Source organism: Aaosphaeria arxii, assembly GCF_010015735.1.
Source record: "Aaosphaeria arxii CBS 175.79 unplaced genomic scaffold BU24scaffold_3, whole genome shotgun sequence".
Taxonomy (NCBI): Eukaryota; Fungi; Ascomycota; class Dothideomycetes; order Pleosporales; genus Aaosphaeria; species Aaosphaeria arxii.
This window is the reverse complement of record NW_022983476.1, coordinates 2,251,383-2,271,021: the sequence shown is the minus strand read 5'-3', so window position 1 is coordinate 2,271,021 and position 19,639 is coordinate 2,251,383. Positions and strand designations below refer to the sequence as shown.

The 19,639-nt window shown below is 51.0% G+C and overlaps 6 protein-coding genes across 6 annotated transcripts; 4 read left to right on the top strand and 2 right to left on the bottom strand.

Moving 5' to 3' along the window:
- Positions 1-940: 940 nt before the first annotated feature.
- BU24DRAFT_440542 (DNA repair protein rad50) lies at positions 941-5,112 on the bottom strand (the record flags this gene model as incomplete). The annotated part of the gene is made up of 9 exons (XM_033530375.1): positions 4,868-5,112; positions 4,724-4,810; positions 4,586-4,657; positions 4,475-4,555; positions 4,361-4,444; positions 4,292-4,321; positions 2,585-4,249; positions 2,480-2,542; positions 941-2,449 (listed from the first exon to the last, which is right to left on the bottom strand). The coding sequence occupies exons 1-9, from the start codon at positions 4,988-4,990 to the stop codon at positions 941-943; spliced, it is 3,714 nt and encodes a 1,237-aa protein (XP_033385986.1). The 5' UTR covers positions 4,991-5,112.
- A 583-nt stretch (positions 5,113-5,695) lies between these two features.
- Positions 5,696-6,984, top strand: BU24DRAFT_343348 (uncharacterized protein; the record flags this gene model as incomplete). The annotated part of the gene is made up of 2 exons (XM_033523365.1): positions 5,696-6,833; positions 6,881-6,984. 2 exons carry the CDS (start codon positions 5,696-5,698, stop codon positions 6,982-6,984), a joined length of 1,242 nt encoding a protein of 413 aa, XP_033385985.1.
- Positions 6,985-8,112: 1,128 nt separating this feature from the next.
- On the top strand, positions 8,113-9,693 carry BU24DRAFT_345703 (uncharacterized protein; the record flags this gene model as incomplete). Its single annotated transcript, XM_033523454.1, has 2 exons — positions 8,113-8,737; positions 8,786-9,693. 2 exons carry the CDS (start codon positions 8,113-8,115, stop codon positions 9,691-9,693), a joined length of 1,533 nt encoding a protein of 510 aa, XP_033385984.1.
- A 2,982-nt stretch (positions 9,694-12,675) lies between these two features.
- Positions 12,676-15,023, top strand: BU24DRAFT_154862 (Clavaminate synthase-like protein). The gene is made up of 3 exons (XM_033521315.1): positions 12,676-13,046; positions 13,923-14,732; positions 14,790-15,023. The coding sequence occupies exons 1-3, from the start codon at positions 12,774-12,776 to the stop codon at positions 14,844-14,846; spliced, it is 1,140 nt and encodes a 379-aa protein (XP_033385983.1). The 5' UTR covers positions 12,676-12,773; the 3' UTR covers positions 14,847-15,023.
- BU24DRAFT_154846 (uncharacterized protein) lies at positions 15,024-15,969 on the top strand. The gene has a single exon (XM_033521314.1). The coding sequence runs from the start codon at positions 15,200-15,202 to the stop codon at positions 15,773-15,775; it is 576 nt and encodes a 191-aa protein (XP_033385982.1). The 5' UTR covers positions 15,024-15,199; the 3' UTR covers positions 15,776-15,969.
- BU24DRAFT_389064 (uncharacterized protein) lies at positions 15,824-17,707 on the bottom strand (the record flags this gene model as incomplete). Its single annotated transcript, XM_033525027.1, has 2 exons — positions 15,824-16,903; positions 17,245-17,707. The coding sequence occupies 2 exons, from the start codon at positions 17,705-17,707 to the stop codon at positions 16,164-16,166; spliced, it is 1,203 nt and encodes a 400-aa protein (XP_033385981.1). The 3' UTR covers positions 15,824-16,163.
- Positions 17,708-19,639: the final 1,932 nt, after the last annotated feature.

The window sequence follows — 19,639 nt, the reverse complement described above, 5'->3', positions numbered from 1 at the left end:
GGTGAACACGTTAGGCAGGGATGAAGTGAACGTTCTGGCTCGGTCGTGCTTTCCCTTGCTTCGGATGTCAACCACGTAGCTGGGTGGTTGAACTTACCCTTACGTCTGGAAAAGGCCAATATTGTGTTTTGACTCGCGGATTTGCTCGAGATGGTCTGGATTTGGCAGACTGAGAGGTCCACGAATGTGGGATTTCGGATGGTTGTTCCGGCTGGGGTTGCACTGGCACTTGATATATTATCACTTCTTAGAGGTGAGAGCAAATTAAGCACCAGACGAACATGTGAGAACCTCAGTCACCCATGTTGCTCATCCTCGAAGACGGGAGTGAAGTGCTTGTTCAATTGCAAACACCCGAGACGTGTTATGATGTGTCTATGTGGGTGGATGCGTTGGTCGAAATCACTCTGCAAACCGTGCCTGTAGCACAGTCCAAACTTGGCCAGTGGAGGGGAACAACAACCAATCGTTGCTTTTCTTCAAAGTCTTCAATAGTGTGACATCGAAAATTCACCGTTCTTGTTAAAACAAAAAAGATAAGCACAATTCGATCATGGATATGATTCCCTAGAAACGGATTGATGTACATGAACGTTCATACGCTGCAGAATCTTAAGCCTCGAAAGGGGCCAATATACAACATCTGCCCTATAGAAGACAAAGATGTAATTGAGTCATATTGCTAGACATAGCGATCGAACTATAGCCTCGGTCATGAAGCTTCACGCATGATCTCTCTTACGTTCATAGTATAGCTCTGTTATATTTCACCCTACGATGCAATTGATACTAGAAGCCTGTGTCTGAAAAATCAGATCTGCAAACAAAGCAAACCTCCGTCTGACTACCTGGAACGCCCCGAATGCCGCTGAAGACACATGGAAAACATGAAGAATAAATAGCCGATACTCCGGGTGATATTGACGAAGGAAGAGCGCGTTTATACAACCTCTGAAATGCTTTGTTGCTCAATCTTGGAGGTCTGGTTCTCATTTCGATCCACCCGCCAATAGATATCCGCAAAATCTCCACAATTCATCTCCCTCAGGAACTGTTCGTCGTGGGTAATAACGATCAATTGGAAGTTGGCTTGTCTTCGGCGAACCTTGATGATCTCAGATAAAGAACGAGCAAGGCCTTGGATGTTTTGCTGATCAAGGTTTGTGGTTGGTTCGTCCAGGGCGATGAGACCACAATTGGTGCCGAAACATTCGGCCAAAGCAAGTCTAATGACGATACTTGCAAGAACCTTCTGTCCCGCACTGCAACGGCCTCGCATATCCATTTCAGTCTCCTGTTTGACCATGACGACGCGGTAGTTATAGGAACGATTGCCTTTTGCAGTTTCGTTGTCGGATCGAATTCTGATTGTATCGACATCGGTTCCTTGGTATGCATTCTTCCATAGCTCCTCCGCAATGCGGTTGATCTCCTCCATTTTCAGCGTGTGATATTTCATGATCGCTTTGTCCAAAGCGCCGCCATACCGTCCAAGATCCTCCACTGCCGCCCTTGTCGTCTCAACCTTGATATGAGCTTCGCGATACTTGAGAGCAGCATCTTGGTATTCAGTCTTCCACTCCTCAATTAGCTCGGCTAATTGATCGTCTTTAGTCTTGAGCGTTGCGTATATGGCTGCTTTCTCGGTGCTCAGACGGTTCCATTCGTTTCGCCATCGCTCTCCGTCCCGCTCATATCGCTCCTTATCGTTCTCAGCGTTCTGAGATTCTAATTCTCGAATCTCACTGCGGAGTCCTTGCAGAGATGCTTTTGCCTTGCGATAATGAAGATTGTCGCTGATAGAGCGTTTGGTATTATCAGTATCGCGGAGGGTGTCTTCGATCTTTTTCACTTGCCGAGTAACGCTAAGAATTTCCTCATCCATCCGCTCAAGATCATCATTGAGACTCTGGATCTCCGCTTGCGTTCTGGCAAGTTGTTGCGGCCCCTTCCGGTCGATATATGCATTGATGATCTGGTCAGTTTCGCGCAACAAACGCACAGTGTCCGATAACCGTGAGGCTTCCTCCTGCAAGCGGTTGTTCCGCTCTGAAGTACGGCGCTCGACGCTCTCATATGCAATCTCCGCCTGCTCTATTTGAGGAGTCAGACTTTGGATTTCCTGGTCATTCTTACGAATTATCTCCCATTGATCGTTGTTGTGCGTTCTTAATTCCTCTATGCGATCTGCAAGAGCACGCTTTTCCTTGAGTTTAGTTTGGGCGCTGCTCAACTCTGCGTTGACATCCCTGATCTTGACCTCGAGGTTGTGAATGAGGTTCCGCGACTTTTCCCGCTCCGTCGTGTGTTGGCTCAATGTTGTTTTTGCTGCCCTGGCTTCTTCACTGATTTTCTTCAATTCTGCTTGAATCGCATCGATGCCCCGTGACAAGCCAGCTGCCTTTTGCTTTTCCGTGAGAGTCTGGATCTTTTTAACGAGCTCCTGCTCCTGCTGCCAATAGCTCGTGATTGACCGTACATCTTTAGACAAGGATTCAATGTTCTGCTTCTCCGACTGCAATTCGTGGATAATTCCGTCGTGCTCTTCTAGTTGTCTATTGATAGAATTGCGTTCCGAGGTCACCTCTCCTAATTCCGATTGAATAGCTGGAAGCTCGAGGTCTCGCAAGCGGACGGCCAGATCGTAGCTCGGTTTTGCACTGCGTACCGTTTCCAGTTGAGCGAACAATTCGTCAACATTATCTATGGTCTGCGCGTTCTTCTGGGCTTTGTCAATGATGCCCTCGATACTCGCAATGAAGCCTGCTCTCGAGAAATGTTGGGCTTTGTTGTCTTGTAATGACCTTCTGCAAAGGCGACAGACATCGTCATCCTGAGCTGTCTTCAGGCAAGACCGCATATAATCAACCTGTGCCTGGAATTTGGCCTGATCTGTGGTTGACATTTCGTAATCTCTTTCAAGGTTCTCCAGATATTCGTCGAACTCAGAAATTTCGTCCTGGCCAATGGCATCGCGAACGCTTTTCTCGTATTTTTGAAGATCTGAACGTTTCTTCTTCTGGTCGGATTCTAACGATGACATTCTGAAGTTAATCTTGTCAAGCTTGGTCTGGGCTACATCGCGTCGCTGTTCGGCTTCCCTGACCTTCTCGCCCTTTCCATCAACCACCTGGTCGAAGGACGTTTGCAAAGTGGCTTCATCCCAGTTGGAATCGATAAGCTCCGACAATTTTGCTCCATGTACTTTCGTCATGGTCGCTAGACCGTGTTTTGCTCCTTTCAACTCATCTTGCGCGTAGTCAATTTGCGCCGAATCTCGTGCCAGTCGAGTAGCATCGACGAGCTCGGCATCTAGACGTTCTTTTGTGATGTCGAGATTCCGCACGATGTCGTCAGCTTCTTGAATACGAGCATCGAACCTGCTAGACTCTGCCTCGTCAATTGCGGTTTTCAGTCGCTTCTCGGTCTCTTGTTTTCTCTCGTTCAGGGTAGCCTCGCCACCTTCATCGATCTTTATCTGATCTAGCGACCGCTGAAAGCCCGAGATTTTGGCATCGTTGGACGTGGTTTGGGCACGCGAAATTTCTTTACTCTGAACGAGGGCCGATTTGCGTTCATTGAGTTGGTTGACTGCCTTTTGGGCATTTCGCAATTCCTCCTGAGCCTCCGTTCGAGCTCGTTCAAGTGCTCGACTCTGATCTCTTGATAGTTTATCCAGGATCTCAATGAACTCCTGGGCCTGCTTTCCCGTTACTTCATAATCGTATCCGCGAATGCCATGACGTTTTGACCCTTGTTGAACGAGCGTTTCCCTCTTCTCAATCTGCCGCTCATGTTCTTCCTTCTGCGCCTCATATTTTCCGATTTCTGATTGTTTCAGGCCCAATGATCTGCGAATATCTTCCTGGTCATGCTTGACTTTAGCATATTGCGCACGCAGAGTCTCCTGTTGCTTCTCATATACTCCCACGCGCTCTTCGTACTTCTCAAGCATTGATTCAAGTTCTTCTTCGCTTTCTGCCATTTGCTTCAGATTATGTTCCAGCGATTTAACGCTCTGTAAATTGGCTTCCAGGGTTATCCGTTTGCCGTTGAGCTGTGCTACTACTTGCTCGAACTTGGCGGCATGCGCGAATGAGTCTTTGGTTTGGATCTCGGCTTCTTCAGCCTGTCGCTCTACAGTCTCTGCTTTGTCATGTAATTCGGTGATCTGGTCGTACAGATCAGCCTGTCGCTTCTCTGAGCGATCGCCCTTGTCCTTGTCTTCTTTGGCGTGTTGCTCGATGATCTTCATTTTCCCCAGCTCTTCATTTTGCTTCTTCCGCAGTACCTTGATGTTTTCAATCGCTTTGGTGTATTTCTGGGCTTCGAAGATCTCGTCAAACTTCTTCTTGAGCACCGAAGGTTCGCTCATAGGCCATAAGCTCTCGTCTTGGTGACAGAAGATGACATTCTCTAGAACAGCTTTAGAAACACCAAGGTACTGTGGAATCATCTGATCAAGCTCGGCTACTCGTGTTGAGACAGATGTCTTTTCGCCGTCCTTGTGGATCATAAGGGAGCCTTCTAGCGCCTTTTGGCTTCGTGTGGTCTTCTTCATCGTTAGTAGCAAACGGCGGGACACCACCATACGAGCTCCTGACGTGGATCGAAATGACATCTTGACTTCTGCCATGACCTCCTTCTCGCCGGCAAGCTGACACGTAGTTAGTAAAATAGTTTAGTGGGGCTAGAGCCTTGAGCTCGATCTCGATATACCTACCTTCGGGTCGTGAATGAATGCTCCGCCGGTTTTGCTGTTGGGAGGCAGCTCGCCAGTCGTAGCATATTTGAGGCATTCAATGATAGTCTGTAAAGGGAAGTTAGGCCATAAAACATTGCACGAAACTTTTCTGCTCTATCTTACTGTCTTTCCAGAACCGTTCCACCCTACGATCAGAGTAAGAGGCCCAGTGAAGTGTATCGACTGGGACTTCTTGTCGCTGAATGAGCGGATGCCCAGGATACTCATTTTGTCGATCTTAGACATTCTGCCGGCTATGCACTGCTTCGCGCAGGCCTACGAACAGTATCACTACGCACAATGGCAACCCTCTCAGAAGTTGTGGTTGAATCGAAGATGAGAGTTGTACATGAAGAGGTAGTTGTAGGTCGTGACTTTTAAAGTTCCAAGTCCTGTCGCTGCCTTGACGCGCCACCTAAAGAACCCCAGTCGATACCACTACGCGGACTCACGTGACGCCAAGCATGTCTGATGTAACGAATTGCCATAGGATCACCGATCGCCAGGGCTCTACCGACTAGAGATGTCGACGAAGATAGACTGGCCATAGTGAAACGATGCACCCGTCGCTCACGCTTCCCACGCCAGATAGTAGACCCTCATTTTCACGACCTCACTTAAGTAAACTTCGTCCAAACAACACTATTCTGTGTTCCCATGGTCGCAGTTAGCCATGTACCAAAATGGCGGTTCACTCCCCGCTGAAGTGAGTCGTCTTCCATGTCCCTCTGTGGGTGCCTCAAATTCGAACCATGCTGATCCAGGGCTTTCTCATAGATGGCAAGCCTTGCGCCTCCTCCTATTCCGAACCTGACTACCGACCAAGGCACTGGACTGGTGCCTAGTCTCGATGTCGATATGATGGGGATAGACCTCGCTCAAATGGATCCAGACGTTCAGAACCCCGCCTCCCAAGCCTCCTTCGCCCAGTTCGCATCTCAACAACAGTCGATGCAACAAGGTCTTCCTGCGGACGGGTCCGGGGATGCCTTCGCTCTTACACAGGACGCAAGTGGGACTGGAGCAGGTGCAGGACCGCTACCCACAGGCTTTGGTGCACCAAGCTTGAACCCCTCAGGAAGCACTCTCACGGAGTTCACAAAGAGAAGGAATTGGTCCCAGCGAGTGCTGGAAGAACTACGGGACTTCTTGCACATATTGACACCGGATGGCAGGATTATCTACGTTTCGCCGTCGTGCAAGGCCCTGACCGGATACGAACCGTCACAGTTAATCAACCGCTTCATTGGCGAATTCATACACCCTGACGATAGCGGCATATTCGTGAAGGAATTCAACGAGTCCATCGCGACCGGTCACCCACTACGCTTTTTCTACCGCTTCCGTAAGATGGACGAGTCTTGGATCATTTTCGAATCTCACGGACATCCCCACTTGAGCCATAACGAACCGACGCAACCCTTTCTTCCTCCCGGTCACAACTGTCGCGGATTTTTCATGATGTCTCGACCGTATCCTACAAAAAATGCCGCGCTGTTGGATTCCTTCCTGGAACACAAGATCGAGAATGAGAGGCTCATGAAGCGGATAGCAGAGCTGAAACGTGAGGAACAAGAGGAGACAGAAGGACAGGACAGCTCGTGGGTGCGGAAGCCGGATGGAACATCCATTACAGTTTCAGAATCGCACGGCCAAACAGAGAGCGATAACCAGTCTGCGGCATACATTGCTATGCCGCCACCAGCGAAGCCGGTCATTTCCAATACTGCTCTCACCCGGCAAAATCTCGACGAAGCACTTGCGGCCAGCAAGCCAGATAGTATTAACGATAAGATGGCACGTTACGAAGGGGCGACACATCTGGAGACGATTGAAATGCTCACTGGTCTGCGATATCGGGATGGGGAGCGATCGCAGGGTATCAGTACCGGCGACGCCAGCCCATTGCTCATTCGCGGAGATGCTGGCATTCAGATATCTCTTGACCGGGACGGCAGAAGTTCGTCGGATAAGAAGAAGAAGCTGAAAATCGCCGATGAATATGTCTGCACAGATTGCGGTACCCTGGATTCACCAGAGTGGAGGAAGGGTCCGAACGGACCTAAAACATTATGCAACGCTTGCGGATGTGAGTATTCCCCTACATCTCCGACTGTATCATACTGACTATGATAGTACGCTGGGCGAAGAAGGAGAAGAAAAAGCAGACTAACTCCAGTGGTGGTGGAACCCATCACACCCCTGGAATGCCAATGCATACCAGCACGAACAGTAGCTGAAGATGCATTCACTCGGACTTATGTTTGTAACAATAGAACAAGCTAAAGTTCCGTCATCGCTACGAGGAGGACCTAGCGGTCGCCTGGCGCAATTTCAGACGGAAGAGTGCGACTCGAACATACTTGGGAGGATCGTTTGTTACTTTCTGTTCTGCATATGTCGACTTCCTCATGCACCACTAGATTCGAGGCTTTGTGACCGCATAGCTTTACCTGCCTTATCATGACGGCGTTGAAGGGGTTCGAGGAGTTTTGACCATGGTAAAACACATTTGGGACGCGATTCTGAGCATTTTCTCTGCTATGATTTATTACGGCGCAATGCTACGGGTAGATGATACCACCCTGCAGGCGATTTTGAAGTACATTCACTTGTTGTATCCGCAAATATTTTTCTCTACTATGTAGGTACGTATATACCAGTTTCACGTGCAATGATGTAGGCCTCTTAGAACGTAGTTCGATGGTGACGTTTGTGCATGCAGATCTCCGACACTAAACCAAGGTCTGTCTCCCTTGGAAGAACTGGGTTCGCTGGCCTTCGTGACGGTCGGTTTGTGGCTGTGGCTATGCTACTGGAAGTCAACAAGGGAAACACGAACGGCATTTGGAATTTTCAAACCTCAGGTCTTGTGTCGGGATCGCCGCTGATCAGTTTGTGCGGTCAATAAGCAGAGCACAGAGGAGAGAAGCCGAAAGATCGAAGCAAGTCTAGACGTTTTTCGAAGGTGGAAGACCCTTCTGCACCGCCACACATGAGATTGTGGCGAGTGCAGCTATACCTGATTGGGAAGGCATGCATGACGTATCAATTAAGCGCCCGCGATTCAAACATCAGGACGAGACGCTTGGCTGCTGCTGCTTTGCGTGCAGTGCGTGCCCATAAAACCGTCCTCATGCAGCACTGGGCATACAAAAATAGCCAAATCTTCACCCCTCATATCCGTTCTATTTTCATTCCCATTCCCTTTTCTTCCTACTCTTCTCCTGTCCCCTCCTCTTCTCTCCTCCTTATATCACCTTACCTACGTGATAGTTCTGTTTCACCGTCCTCAACACCTCCAAACACACGAGACTCTCGGCCCCGCAGCACTTCAACCCCTTGTTGAGTACGCAACCGTCTGCATCATGAGCAGCCAAAGCGACCCCCGTCTCCTCTACTCGATCGGAGGCATCAGAGCCTACCATATTCAGCAGGGCGAGGAATCCTCCCTCACGCCATCTGGCGGACAAACACTGTCGTTGTTGATGGTCCCTACCAATTCGCCTTTCGCTGGCCTGAGCAACGCACAGGGTCAGAATGAAGCTCCGGAAGAGGACTTCTATCTACACTTGAATCTTCCTCCTGAGCTTGACCTCCCTCTCCCCGCGACCACCCAGATCTACCACCAGCCTCCGCGAAGCTATTTAATTCCAAGATGGGACCTCGGTCCTGAGAGCGGAGCGTTCACAAGGATCGAGTTCCCACCGCTGGGCAAAGGTTCTGGTTCCGTCACCCAAGAGGACGTTGACACATTCGAGACTATTCTCGCACAGTGCACGGCGTTCTTGGAACGCGCACAGGCACCTGTACCGTCCAAGGGCGCACCCAAAGCATATAACCCCGCCGATTATGCCCCAGGAGAGGGCTACATTGGCAATGACAGAGGAGGCGAGATTGTATTGATCGACGAGGACAACGGGAGTGTCGTGGGTGAACTGGCAGAAGGAGCTTTGATTGTCGAGGACCCCAAGATCAAACACGGCTCGAAAGGTTGGTTAAACTTGCTCTCTGGTGTGATTTCTTTTCTTACTAACGCAGGCCAAGATCCCGTGGAGATTGTCGTATCCCCCGACGGCAAGCGGATCGATATCAAGCCCATGGACGAGGACTACCTGTCAATGGCCCGCCACCCTGCATACAAGGAGTCAGGCCTGGTTCAGAATGCCGCGGCCGCCTCCCGACTCATCGTGACCGGGTCCAGCTACCTCAGCAACCTGATGGTCTCTGGAGCAGAGGGTTTCATGAATAAGACCAAGCCGAACGAGAAGCCCATGGTGTTCCAGGCGACCACCCACGAGCGCGTCCGCAAGATCAACAACTTCACCTATGGCGTCGCTGGGTTCTCCGCCAAAACGGTCGGACAGGTGACCAAGTACGCACAAAACATCGGCGCAGGCATGGCGGGGAAGAAAGCGAAGCATTCCAAGAGTATGAACCCGGACGGCACTCCCAATACCACGTACAAGCCTGGTCTCCTGAACAAGTCGATGATAGCGTTCTCGACTGTCGCGGACGGCATCGCGCATTCGGGAAAGACGCTACTGACGCACGGCGGCGCCGCGGCGTCTGCCGCTGTTGGACACAGATACGGATCCGAAGCTGGTAGCATCGCTGGCGACCTCGCAGGGGGTGTCAAGAACGTCGGACTCGTCTATATTGATGTTACCGGCGTATCCAGGCGGGCTGTCATCAAATCAGTCGCTAAGGGCATGGTCGTCGGAAGAGTCAAGGGTGGAGGCCAAGTCGTCGTTGGCGGAGGGGATGGTGGCGAGATTCCCGCCGAGTTCAAGAAGAACGGCGAGTCGAACACTGGTGTCCCGTCGAATCAAACTCCCGGCGTTGCTGGTCAGATTGGGTATGGCAATGCCGCACCCCCAAGCTATAAGTCTGGTGTTGGAGAGTCAATCCAAGGCCAGCCCGCCTACTACCCGCCAGAGAAGCGATAAACGATATGATTGTGGCTCCCGGAGGGTTGCGATGGTTGGACTCATTTAACGAGAAATGATTTGTTTTGATACCCTTTTAATAACGAAGGAGGACAACGGTGTGTCAGAGAGAGTGGTCGTCGTAGGAAAAGGGCTTGTATGCAGGACGACTCCGAACCCCTCTACATTTTCTTATCGGATTGGATTTTAATGTCTAAGTTCCAATGTTTCCCTTTCCTCTACGGTGGTTTTGTATTCTGCTTTTCGATTCGGATTTCTTGCATCACAGCGGGGCAGGCAGGCAGGCAGGCACCCCCAGGTAACGTGGGATGATGTGTCTCTTCTTTGCATCATCATACTTTTGCTGTGTTCTAATCCTGTGAGGTCGGAATCTAGATCAAGTAACCATTAGTTAGCAATGACAACCCCTAAAAATTCCTGCTCTTAAATACTCTCCCCTTCGACGTGACGAGGTGAATGCCACCACGACAATGGTAGCGATGGCTATGGTAAAAGTATCATGGGAGGCATAAGCCTTATCACAACAGCAAAAAGAATAGAATCAAGTATCACAACATGAAAATGTGCAAATGACGTAAAGCAAGTGTTCTACCTACAAAAATTACCGATACAGTACCCATCCAGCGAGCTCGCATAAAGACAAACCGCCTTCACACTTATCGTAATCGAAACACAAGACATCCGCCGACCAAGCACAACGAAATCTCAGATACATTTATGCACAGTTTACATAACCCCACTTCCTCAACTGTCATACATACACATACACCCGGGCCCCTGACTATACAACCTCCCGGTATACCCAGTGAAGCTCTCAAGACCTCAGGCTGAATACACCGAGTTTAAGCGTTCCCGTCATGCTGATTCCCACTCACCCAACCCGTCGGGTCCTTGCATTATTCATGGACCCTGTGTTTTATCGTTTCTCTTTTTTTTCCAAGCGGGAGGGTGATATTGTGTGGCTTGATTTTGTTAATTCTCCGATGCGGCGAGGGGGAGTGCATGTCGTACAGCGAGCGGCAACGGTGTTGGATGCCGATGCTTATGGGTTTGTATTTCGGCTCCGGGGGGTGGGGATGGGGGTGTGCGCGCGGGGCGGGTGTAAAGAGAGGGTTGTTATGCTAATAATACACTACCTTCAAAGTATTTATACGACTACTTATGAAGAGGAACAGAATAAATAGAGTCCTGCATAGAATGTTATTTTCATGAAGCGGCAGTTAGCTGCGAGACTGTGATGCGGCGTCAGCGAATAATGAGGTTGCACCTATTTATGCTCGTTGCTGATGCTGATGGTTGTTTTATGCTCAGTGCTTGCTCCTTTGGGCGGGAGGCGCATTAGCCGCGCCCTCGTGGACCGAACTGAATGGTCACCACCTGCGTACGTACGTACTCGCGTATGTAGGTACTCAGGGCCCATATCCAATATTATTCTTCTCATCCCACGCACGGAGGAGCACCCAGGAATCGGGACGCGACATTTGCAAGCGAATCAACGAATGCATTGATGATTGATTGAATCGTGGTGACTGTCCAGTGGACAAGATGGACTTTAACAATGATTGATTGATCTAATCTTTGTGGGGGAAGCGGGAAACGTGGAGAAAGGGTCTTGGTCAGATGACGCCCCAGAAGCAGGCACCACCCGGATGGGAGTTCATAGTTACTCGGGGGGACGTCGACGATGTTTGAATGTTGAGCGTGATGCGTGAGGCGTGATCCACACAGCCATCAGCCATCATCCTTCCTCACGGCCTGTCTCAGCTAATGAATGACTGAGTTCTCTCATTCAGCTTAATGCCTTGTGGATCTTGTCGAGTTGAGAGGAGCCACTACGAGGGCTGCGCGTGTTCCACTCCTGCTCGCTTGTGTGGTCAGTCATTATTGTACAGGTAACTAATGGTCGTGGTGAGTGGGTTTGTCCCTGTCGGCTTGAAGCGGGACCCTTTCGGCGTTCTTTCATAAAGAGCGTTGGGCCCCAGTTCTTCGAATTCCAAGTTTTTTCTGGATTCAGAAAGTGAAGCCCATTTGATCGTTTGCTCCCTTCTTTCTTCCACCGACCAGGCAATCAAGCATTCAAGAGGTTCATGTCTTCGATCTTTGTGGATCACGAAAAGCTGCCTGTTTACACTATTCGAGAGCCGCCTTAACAAACTTTACCTTACCATTCTTATACTATCCTGATTACCGCTTGCGGATAGCCATCCTAATCCTCTCCGAACTTGACTTAACAGGTTCTTCGAGTCCGAAGGGGTGATTTATCCACCGCTGCATACGAAAGATCCGTCACATCGATCGACCGTGTACGAAAAGGGACATATATCCACCAAGCGCCACCATGTTCTTCGAAGCCTGCGCCGTATTCCTCATCAGCGGTCTCAAGCTGACCGCGCTTGCTCTGACCGTCAAGTGGATGGCTCGATACTAAGGTTCACACCCGAGCAACACAAAGTATCTTGATGTTGAACATGAACAAGTACCGAGTTGTGGGTCACGGGACCCGAGCGAGCGAGCGAGCGAGCGAGCGACTGAGTGAGGCGGGGAAAGGATCGCTAGGAGGTTGACTTTGACGAATTACAAGTGTTGGGTATTGGGTTCTTACGAGATCCGAGGATGTATGCTTATTACTTGACTACACACTACTTGTACATGCGGTTATACCCGTGTGGTCATGCCATCCCCAAAGTCATACTCGTCCCTCCACCACCACTACAACTACGAGGTACTCCCATTGCACCGGCGCCGAGCACGTCATCGCTCGCCAACTCACCACCACTTGCTACTCGTATATCTACATCAATCTACCTGACGGCGTTCGGAATAGGAATAAAAAAAGATCATGCCGATTTCATATCAATACTAAACCTTCCATCTCTACCCTGACTTTGCCTTTCTTCTCTTACTATACTTATACTCTACTATACATACCTCAACTTGTATACATCTTGACCTGCCTCACCTCACCCGACATCGGGAATCCCCATACACATCACCACCACCACCTCAGCACCTCAAACACCTCACATCACACATCCATCCATCCCCTCCAACACCCTCCCCCTCCCCTCCCCTCAACAACAATGGCCCCCCAAACCCCACCCCCAACATTCACAACCCTCCCCAACCTCCCCCTCTCCGCCGCCCTCTCCCCAACAACAAAACCCCAGTTCCTGCACGACCTGCGCGCTGCGCTCCTCAACGTCGGTTTCCTCTACATCTCCGACACGGGGCTGCCGGACACGCTGATCGCGGACGTGATCGCGGAGTGCAAGGGGTTCTTCGAGAACCTCCCGGACGAAGAGAAGGAGAGGATCGAGATGAAGAATCAGAAGAGCTTTCTCGGGTGGAGTAGGGTGAGTGTGATGTTTTTTTCTTTTCTTGTTTCTTGTTTTGTTGGTTCGAATGTTCTTTCTTCCTTTTCTTTTGGGGAACTTGGAGGTTTGATAGTCGTGGCGTGGAGTTAGCGTGTGAGGCTCGAGATACGGGACATGCAAACCGCAGGGAATGTCGGCGGGGAAAAGGTATGGTATGAAAGCCGGTACTGCCCAAAAGGAAACACGGGATCACTACAAGGTAAGCACGAGGAAGACTCATATCTGAAGAAAAGACAAAAGGGTATATCTTATATGTACGTGTGTCTACACTACACTGTGCAAAGGGCTAAAGAGATGGACGGTGGCGTTCTGGATATGCAATAAGACTGGTATTTCGTTCATTAGGGAAAGGAGATATTAGGGAAAAAAAGAGGAGTATTAATGCAAGATGGTGAAGAGCAAGTTGGGAATCATGCGATGCTAAAGAGGAGGGGCAAATGATATACAAGAAAGCGCGTAGTCGACATTAAATGGCACACATGAACCACCAAAGGAAAAGGAAAGCAAAAAAACAACCACGGATGCAAGAGCCATAACTTTCAAGAAAAAGCGAAACGATGATGCTCGATAAAACTCCAATAAAAAAACCAAAAAGATGAAGGGAAATCGGGTATCTCTCGGGAGCAACAGCAGCAGCGGCGGCAGGCCAAAAATTACAATGCTTTCGATGAATCGCGACACATGATCGATCCTCCTCTCCCAAATACCATATCGTACCGTTATTATCCTCCACCGTTCCATTACTTCTGTCGTGCTTCCTGGTCTTTTCTTTTCTCTTTTCGTCTCGTCTTAATGTTTTCGTCTCTTAGTTTCGTCTGATAATGAAGGCCGTTACTGACAAGTATCTTGCCGCAGCTCGATAATGAAACCACAGCTCTGAACACCGACCACCGCGAACAACTCGATCTCTCCACGCCTCACCCTGTTCCAGGTCCAGAGGCACCACTTTACCATAATCTACTAGCCCCCAACCAATGGCCTTCGCCACAGCATCTCCCAAGATTCCGTCCGGTCTATGAGGAATACATGCGTCGCATGTCAGACATCTCCGAGCTATTCACTTCTCTCATCGCAGAAGCCATCGGCCTCGCCCCCGATGCTTTCAGCAAATTCTTCGACGAGCATCAGCAGCACAAGCTCAAGATTGTCAAGTACCCCGAAGTCGACATTCCAGATCTGCCTGAAGGAGCAAGCGAGATCGATAGGAAGAAGTGGGAGATCAAGAGACAGGGCGTTGGCCCGCACAAAGACAGCATGTTGACGAGCTATCTGCTGCAGGCGAGCGATCAGCCTGGTCTGCAGGCCCAGAATGCCAGAGGCGAATGGGTCGATTGCAAACCCATTGACGGTACCCTCGTTGTGGCAATTGGCCAGGGAATGGAGGCCTTGACTGATGGCGTTTGCGCATCGACGACGCATCGTGTGCTCAGTCCGAGGAAGGGGGATGGCCCTCGATTCTCAGTGCCATTCTTTCAGGGAGTCAGTTACGACGCCAAGTTCGAGGCCATGGATGTGCCTGCAGATGTGCTGAAACTCAGGGACGAGGCGAGGAAAGCAAGGCGAGATGAGGTCGAATTCACCTTCGTCAAAGGCCGATGGGGACACCTCGGGGAGGCAACTTTGATGAACAGGGTCAAGAGCCATCCGGATGTCGGTGAGAGATGGGTAAGTCTCTGCTATTGACGTTTTGTTGAGCTCTAATAATTGACTCGACTCCTGCAGTACCCGGAGTTACTCGCTCAGATCCGCGCACAGCAAGCTGCAGCCGCTAAGGCATGATGTACACCCAGTCGCGCGACACCTTCTCTGAACGACAGAGGCTGGCAGTGGATGCTGCACAGAGGAGATGGTGAAGAATTGCCCTGCAGCAGCATCGTGGTGGGTGACTGGTGGATTGGGTGAGGCGACAAAAAAGTGTGAGGGATATGCGGTGTGGCTGGACGGCCATTGGTTGCGGCACTACCGGGATGAACGACCCGACCCCCTAAGACAAGTCGCCAGCAGTAGTCGACAATAATTGAAGGTCAAAAGCAGATAATTTGACAATGATGATAATCATCAAGTGGATACTTTTTGAATGAACCATGAACAAAAATTGCAATTAATGCGGTGCTGTAGTGTGCCCTGGAGGTATGTGCACGAGGGTGAGGGTGCACGAGGATGCACAGGCAACCGTCAGGCTTGCCATCCGCCGTTCGGCCTTTCTCTCTACCCGTTTGGCCGTGTCGCTGCTGTCAATCCATGGACGAGTGGACCTACGTATCGCTTGGCCCAATTGTGCCATCTCCGCGCTTGCGCTGGTGTACTATCCGATGCAGATTGTTCGCGTCTGGCTGGCTGTATGCTTCCGTGATAAGCAATCCATCCAAGGGAAGAGCTTTTGCGTGTTCCATCCAAATGGTGTTGTGGTTGAGAGTGCTCCGTGTTGCCCGGGCAGATCCAGTTGCGACAACCATTGCCTTTTCTTTTTGCATATCGCCATTAGAGATGGTGGAAACAGTAATGGTATTATTGCAAACGATAAGTGTGATGGTTGCTGGGTAGGGATGCCCAATGGATCCTGGTCCTCGTCAGAATATGCCGGGTCTCGGCTCGCTGGTCGGAGCTTAGAGCAGAACCAGGGTACGATCCTAGGACCCCCTGACCACAGACGGACGACTGCCGGCTACGACACTGGTCGCATTATTTGTACCAACCTAAACCTATAGCCTCGACATGGGTGCCATAGCCTCCAAAACAGTCACCACGCGCGGGATGGCTTTGGGCGAGCTGTTTCAGTTACTGGGAGGAATCTGGTACAGTAATGACTGGGCCATGCGAACTCTATAGTTAGAGCGAGTTGGATCGGGGGGATGCATTTCCACGAGCCGCGTTACTGATCCCAAGGATGAATCAGCAGGTGCTGTGTTTGCGGGTTACAGTGAAACTGCAAGTCAAGGTCTTGTAGACACAATTCGTCAGGGCCGTCCAGATTGCCGATTGAGATGTCGGAAGGGATCGCATGCTACGCTTGTCATCACACCGCCTGTTGCTCGCCCACTACTGTACGCCTCGCCGCAACAAGCTCGGCCAGTTGACGAAACATGCTCATCGCTGTCAATGTTGCTCAACCTTCATATTGGGAGGCATATGATACATCATGTTGCCCTGTTCACCCATCATCTGAGGCTGCGATTGAGGGGCTGGGGCCATCATGTGCATCTCGCCAGGATGGGTCACTTGGGGCGCGTACCCCTGAGGGCCTGGGTTGGGGTAAGAGGTATAGTGGGCCTGTTGCTGAGGCTGCAAGTGTGAATGCGAATGAGGATGAGGGTGCTGGGCGTGTGGCGCCTGAGGAGCGTTCATAGGAACGCTCATGTGGCGCTGGTAGTCTGAGGGATGGGGAGAAGGGTTTGAGGTTGGGGTTCCATAGCCAGACATCTGCATGGGCTGTGAAGTGACAAGTTGTGCATTTTCCAATGGGTACGACATGGATCGAGAGTTGCTGTCCATTCCGTAAGGGCCAGGGTATGGCATGCCGCTGTTATCAACGGCATGGAGGGCTGGGTCTTGGACAGGCAATGATCCTGCGTGATGCTGCGGGTGGGAATTCTGGTGGGCGCCGTATCGCACGCCGTCTTGCTGGCCAGAGACTTCGCCAATACCTGATGAAGTTTCAATGTGCGGAGAGGAAATGTTCGGGGGATACGCGTGCGGCGGTTGCCAGTGTCCAGGTTGGGAAGCGGGCGTTGCCATCTCGGGCACTGAATGGACACTTCTGGAAGTGCCAGTGGATGATCGTCGGGGCTGGCTGAGCATTTGGATGCGATCACTGGGTGAAGGGGCACCTCCTGTTGCTGAAAGGAGACCAGTATTTCCTGCACCCGGGACTACAGTGTCTGATTGATAGCTGTCAGCGAGCTGTTTCATATTGCCTCCAAAGAGCGTACGATCGCTTGTCTCATAGCCTGCAACGCGCCGGATTGGGACAAAAGACAAGGAGTAAGAAGAAAAAGAACCGCCCAGGAAAAAGAAACATCTGCTCAAAGAGAGATGCTGTGGATAAAAAAGCAAACCTCGGCTGCACCAAAACGGCGGCGGCCCGTACAACAAAAGAAAAGAAAGCATACGCATGGCTGAAGCGAGAAACATCTGATCTGTGCTCTGATGGCAGAACAGACGTCGTTACAATACATACCTGCGTTTTGTTCAGAGACCCCCAAAGCTGCGAGTGCGTGAGACAGCCGCCTTCGGAGCACTGCATTCTCCTGTTCAAGCTCTTCGTTCCTCCTCGTAAGCTCAACCATTTTGGTCGAAGGGTTGCTGTCAAGTCTCGCAGTGAGGTCGCGGACTTGTCGCTCTAGGCCTTCGATGTGGTCTTTGGTCCGCTGGCGGATGGCTCTCTGTGCCTCGCGATCGTTTGCTCTCTTGCGCTCTAGTTGTGCGGCTGTGAGGGTCGATACGCTTCGGGTGCCAGCTCTCGATGGTCGTCGTTTGGCTCCAGGAGTGTGCTGTTTCTTTGATTCGGAGCCAGAGGAATGGCCATCGTAGGGCGAACTCTGCTTCAGAGTAGCCATCTTGTTAGGAACGTAGTTGGCCGTACTCATAGGCTCGTAGCTCCGGCAGGCAATGGGGTCGCGATAGTGTAGTACGGAAGTCATGGAGGATCCGCGACGGGAGAAGCGGTGAATAGAAAAGGTGTTGTCGAATTGCTATGTAAGCGGCGGGCCCAAACAGACGCTTTGCTCAAGATGCTGGTCAGTGAACGATGACGACGGCTTCCCTGGAATACAGATTTATTGGATGGTGGAGTGCTCGTGGGTTTAATGTAAATATGAAATGTGCACGGATGGCTTGCCCATGGGCCTGGGAGGGTTTATGGTGTAAATAGAGACTAGAGAAATTACCACAAGACAGGATCCAGCACGGCATGGAAAAGCACAGCGCAGGTGGTCGACGCTTTGAGCTTTCGCCAGGGGACTGGGCCTCCCAAGTCATGGCAGGGACGAGGCCATAACGTACTATCAGGTGAGGATAGCGCCTCTAGCATCCAGGACACCCCTAGACGGGTCTGTGTCTATCCAAACCAGGATGCAGTGGGTGCAGTGGGTGCCCATCCCTGACCCTGGCCGGCACTGGACCATGCGCTAATGCTGCTGCGAGTTGATCCCAAGATGGTGGTAAGCACACGTGTGGCTGTCTGCGGGGAAGAGGTTTCACGTTCAAACCTTGGAGGCGAGCCATGAGGCTTGGAAACAGGTTGGAGGAACCGTTGATTAGAAGTCTGCAGGATCATGGCTATGTGGGCGACGGCATAGGCGACCTCATCCTCGCCTCCCCGCGTGCGAGCTTCGGCAGACACCTTACTGGAATCGGGCATGATAGTTGTAGTTTCGTAGAGCCAGTGGCGGCATCAATAGCAGCACCATACCTACGTTATTGACGTGACCCTCCCACGCCCATCGTGGTGGTGGTGCCGGTGGTGTGTCTCCGAAGCCCTCCGTGCCTCATGGCTTTTGGGCATTCCGAGAGGCAACAATTAGGTACAAGTATAGCAGCTAGAGGATTAAGAGCTTGTTCACATAGCATTTGGCAGGCCGCCACAGGCAGCACTACCTAGATTACACCTAGCAAGAGCCAGAAGCGTGTGCCTCGTGGTGGTCGAAGACGGGCGACGATGGCTCGGCCCACTTCCTATTCTGTCGATGGCAGGAACGGGGCCTTTTATCTGAATGCGAAATGGCCGACCACGGAGGCGCGGTGCGGTGCTCCTCCAAGACGGGCACGACGGGCTACAGGAGAAGGAAGATCAGGGCGACGCTTATCGCGCCGCTCTTTCGCTTGTCCTGCTTTTGGCGAAGACATTGCTTGGCATACTATGAACGAGGCGGCGGGCAGTGGGACGCCAGAGAAATGGCCGAAGATGACACGGGAGAGAGCGTAATGGATGCCTGAGGAGTCAGGACTCAGCGCAAGTGTAGTGGATGTGTATCGTATCTGTCATATTTTTGTCGCGGGATGTCGCGGCTTGAGCAGAAGAAAAAAGAAGGGAAGGGGGGAGGGTGACAGGGAGGTACGACGATGCTGATGACGACAGCTATTGTACAATGACAGCGACGACAACGGTCTCTGATAACCACACGGGGGTGGGCCGGAAGAGGACCAGGGACTGAGAAGGGGTTAAGAAGAGTCAAATTTGTTTCTATACTGTGTACTCGGTACGCTGTGCTGTTTCCAGGCAGTGGCAGTTAGGAGATATATATTAATCGAATTAGCAATGACATGACTATGTGAAGAAACGTCAGGTATGGTACTGTGTAGATACATTGATACCTGGATATCATACGAATAGTAGCATACAACGAGTGTACCTAGGGGTGAATGTAGGCAGTGGGCAGCAGGTAATAGGCCAGTATGGGATGGGATGAGTAAGGAGTTAGGAGGAGAGGAGTAAGAGTGTAGTGTGAACAAGGTCCAGGTTACAGGATTGGAAGAGGATAAGCGGGAAAAGAGGAGAAAAAACTCGCTGGGAGCTAAAAGTACTTCGCACGTGGTGGACAGGGAGGGAGCTGGAGTTGAATCCATGCTATACC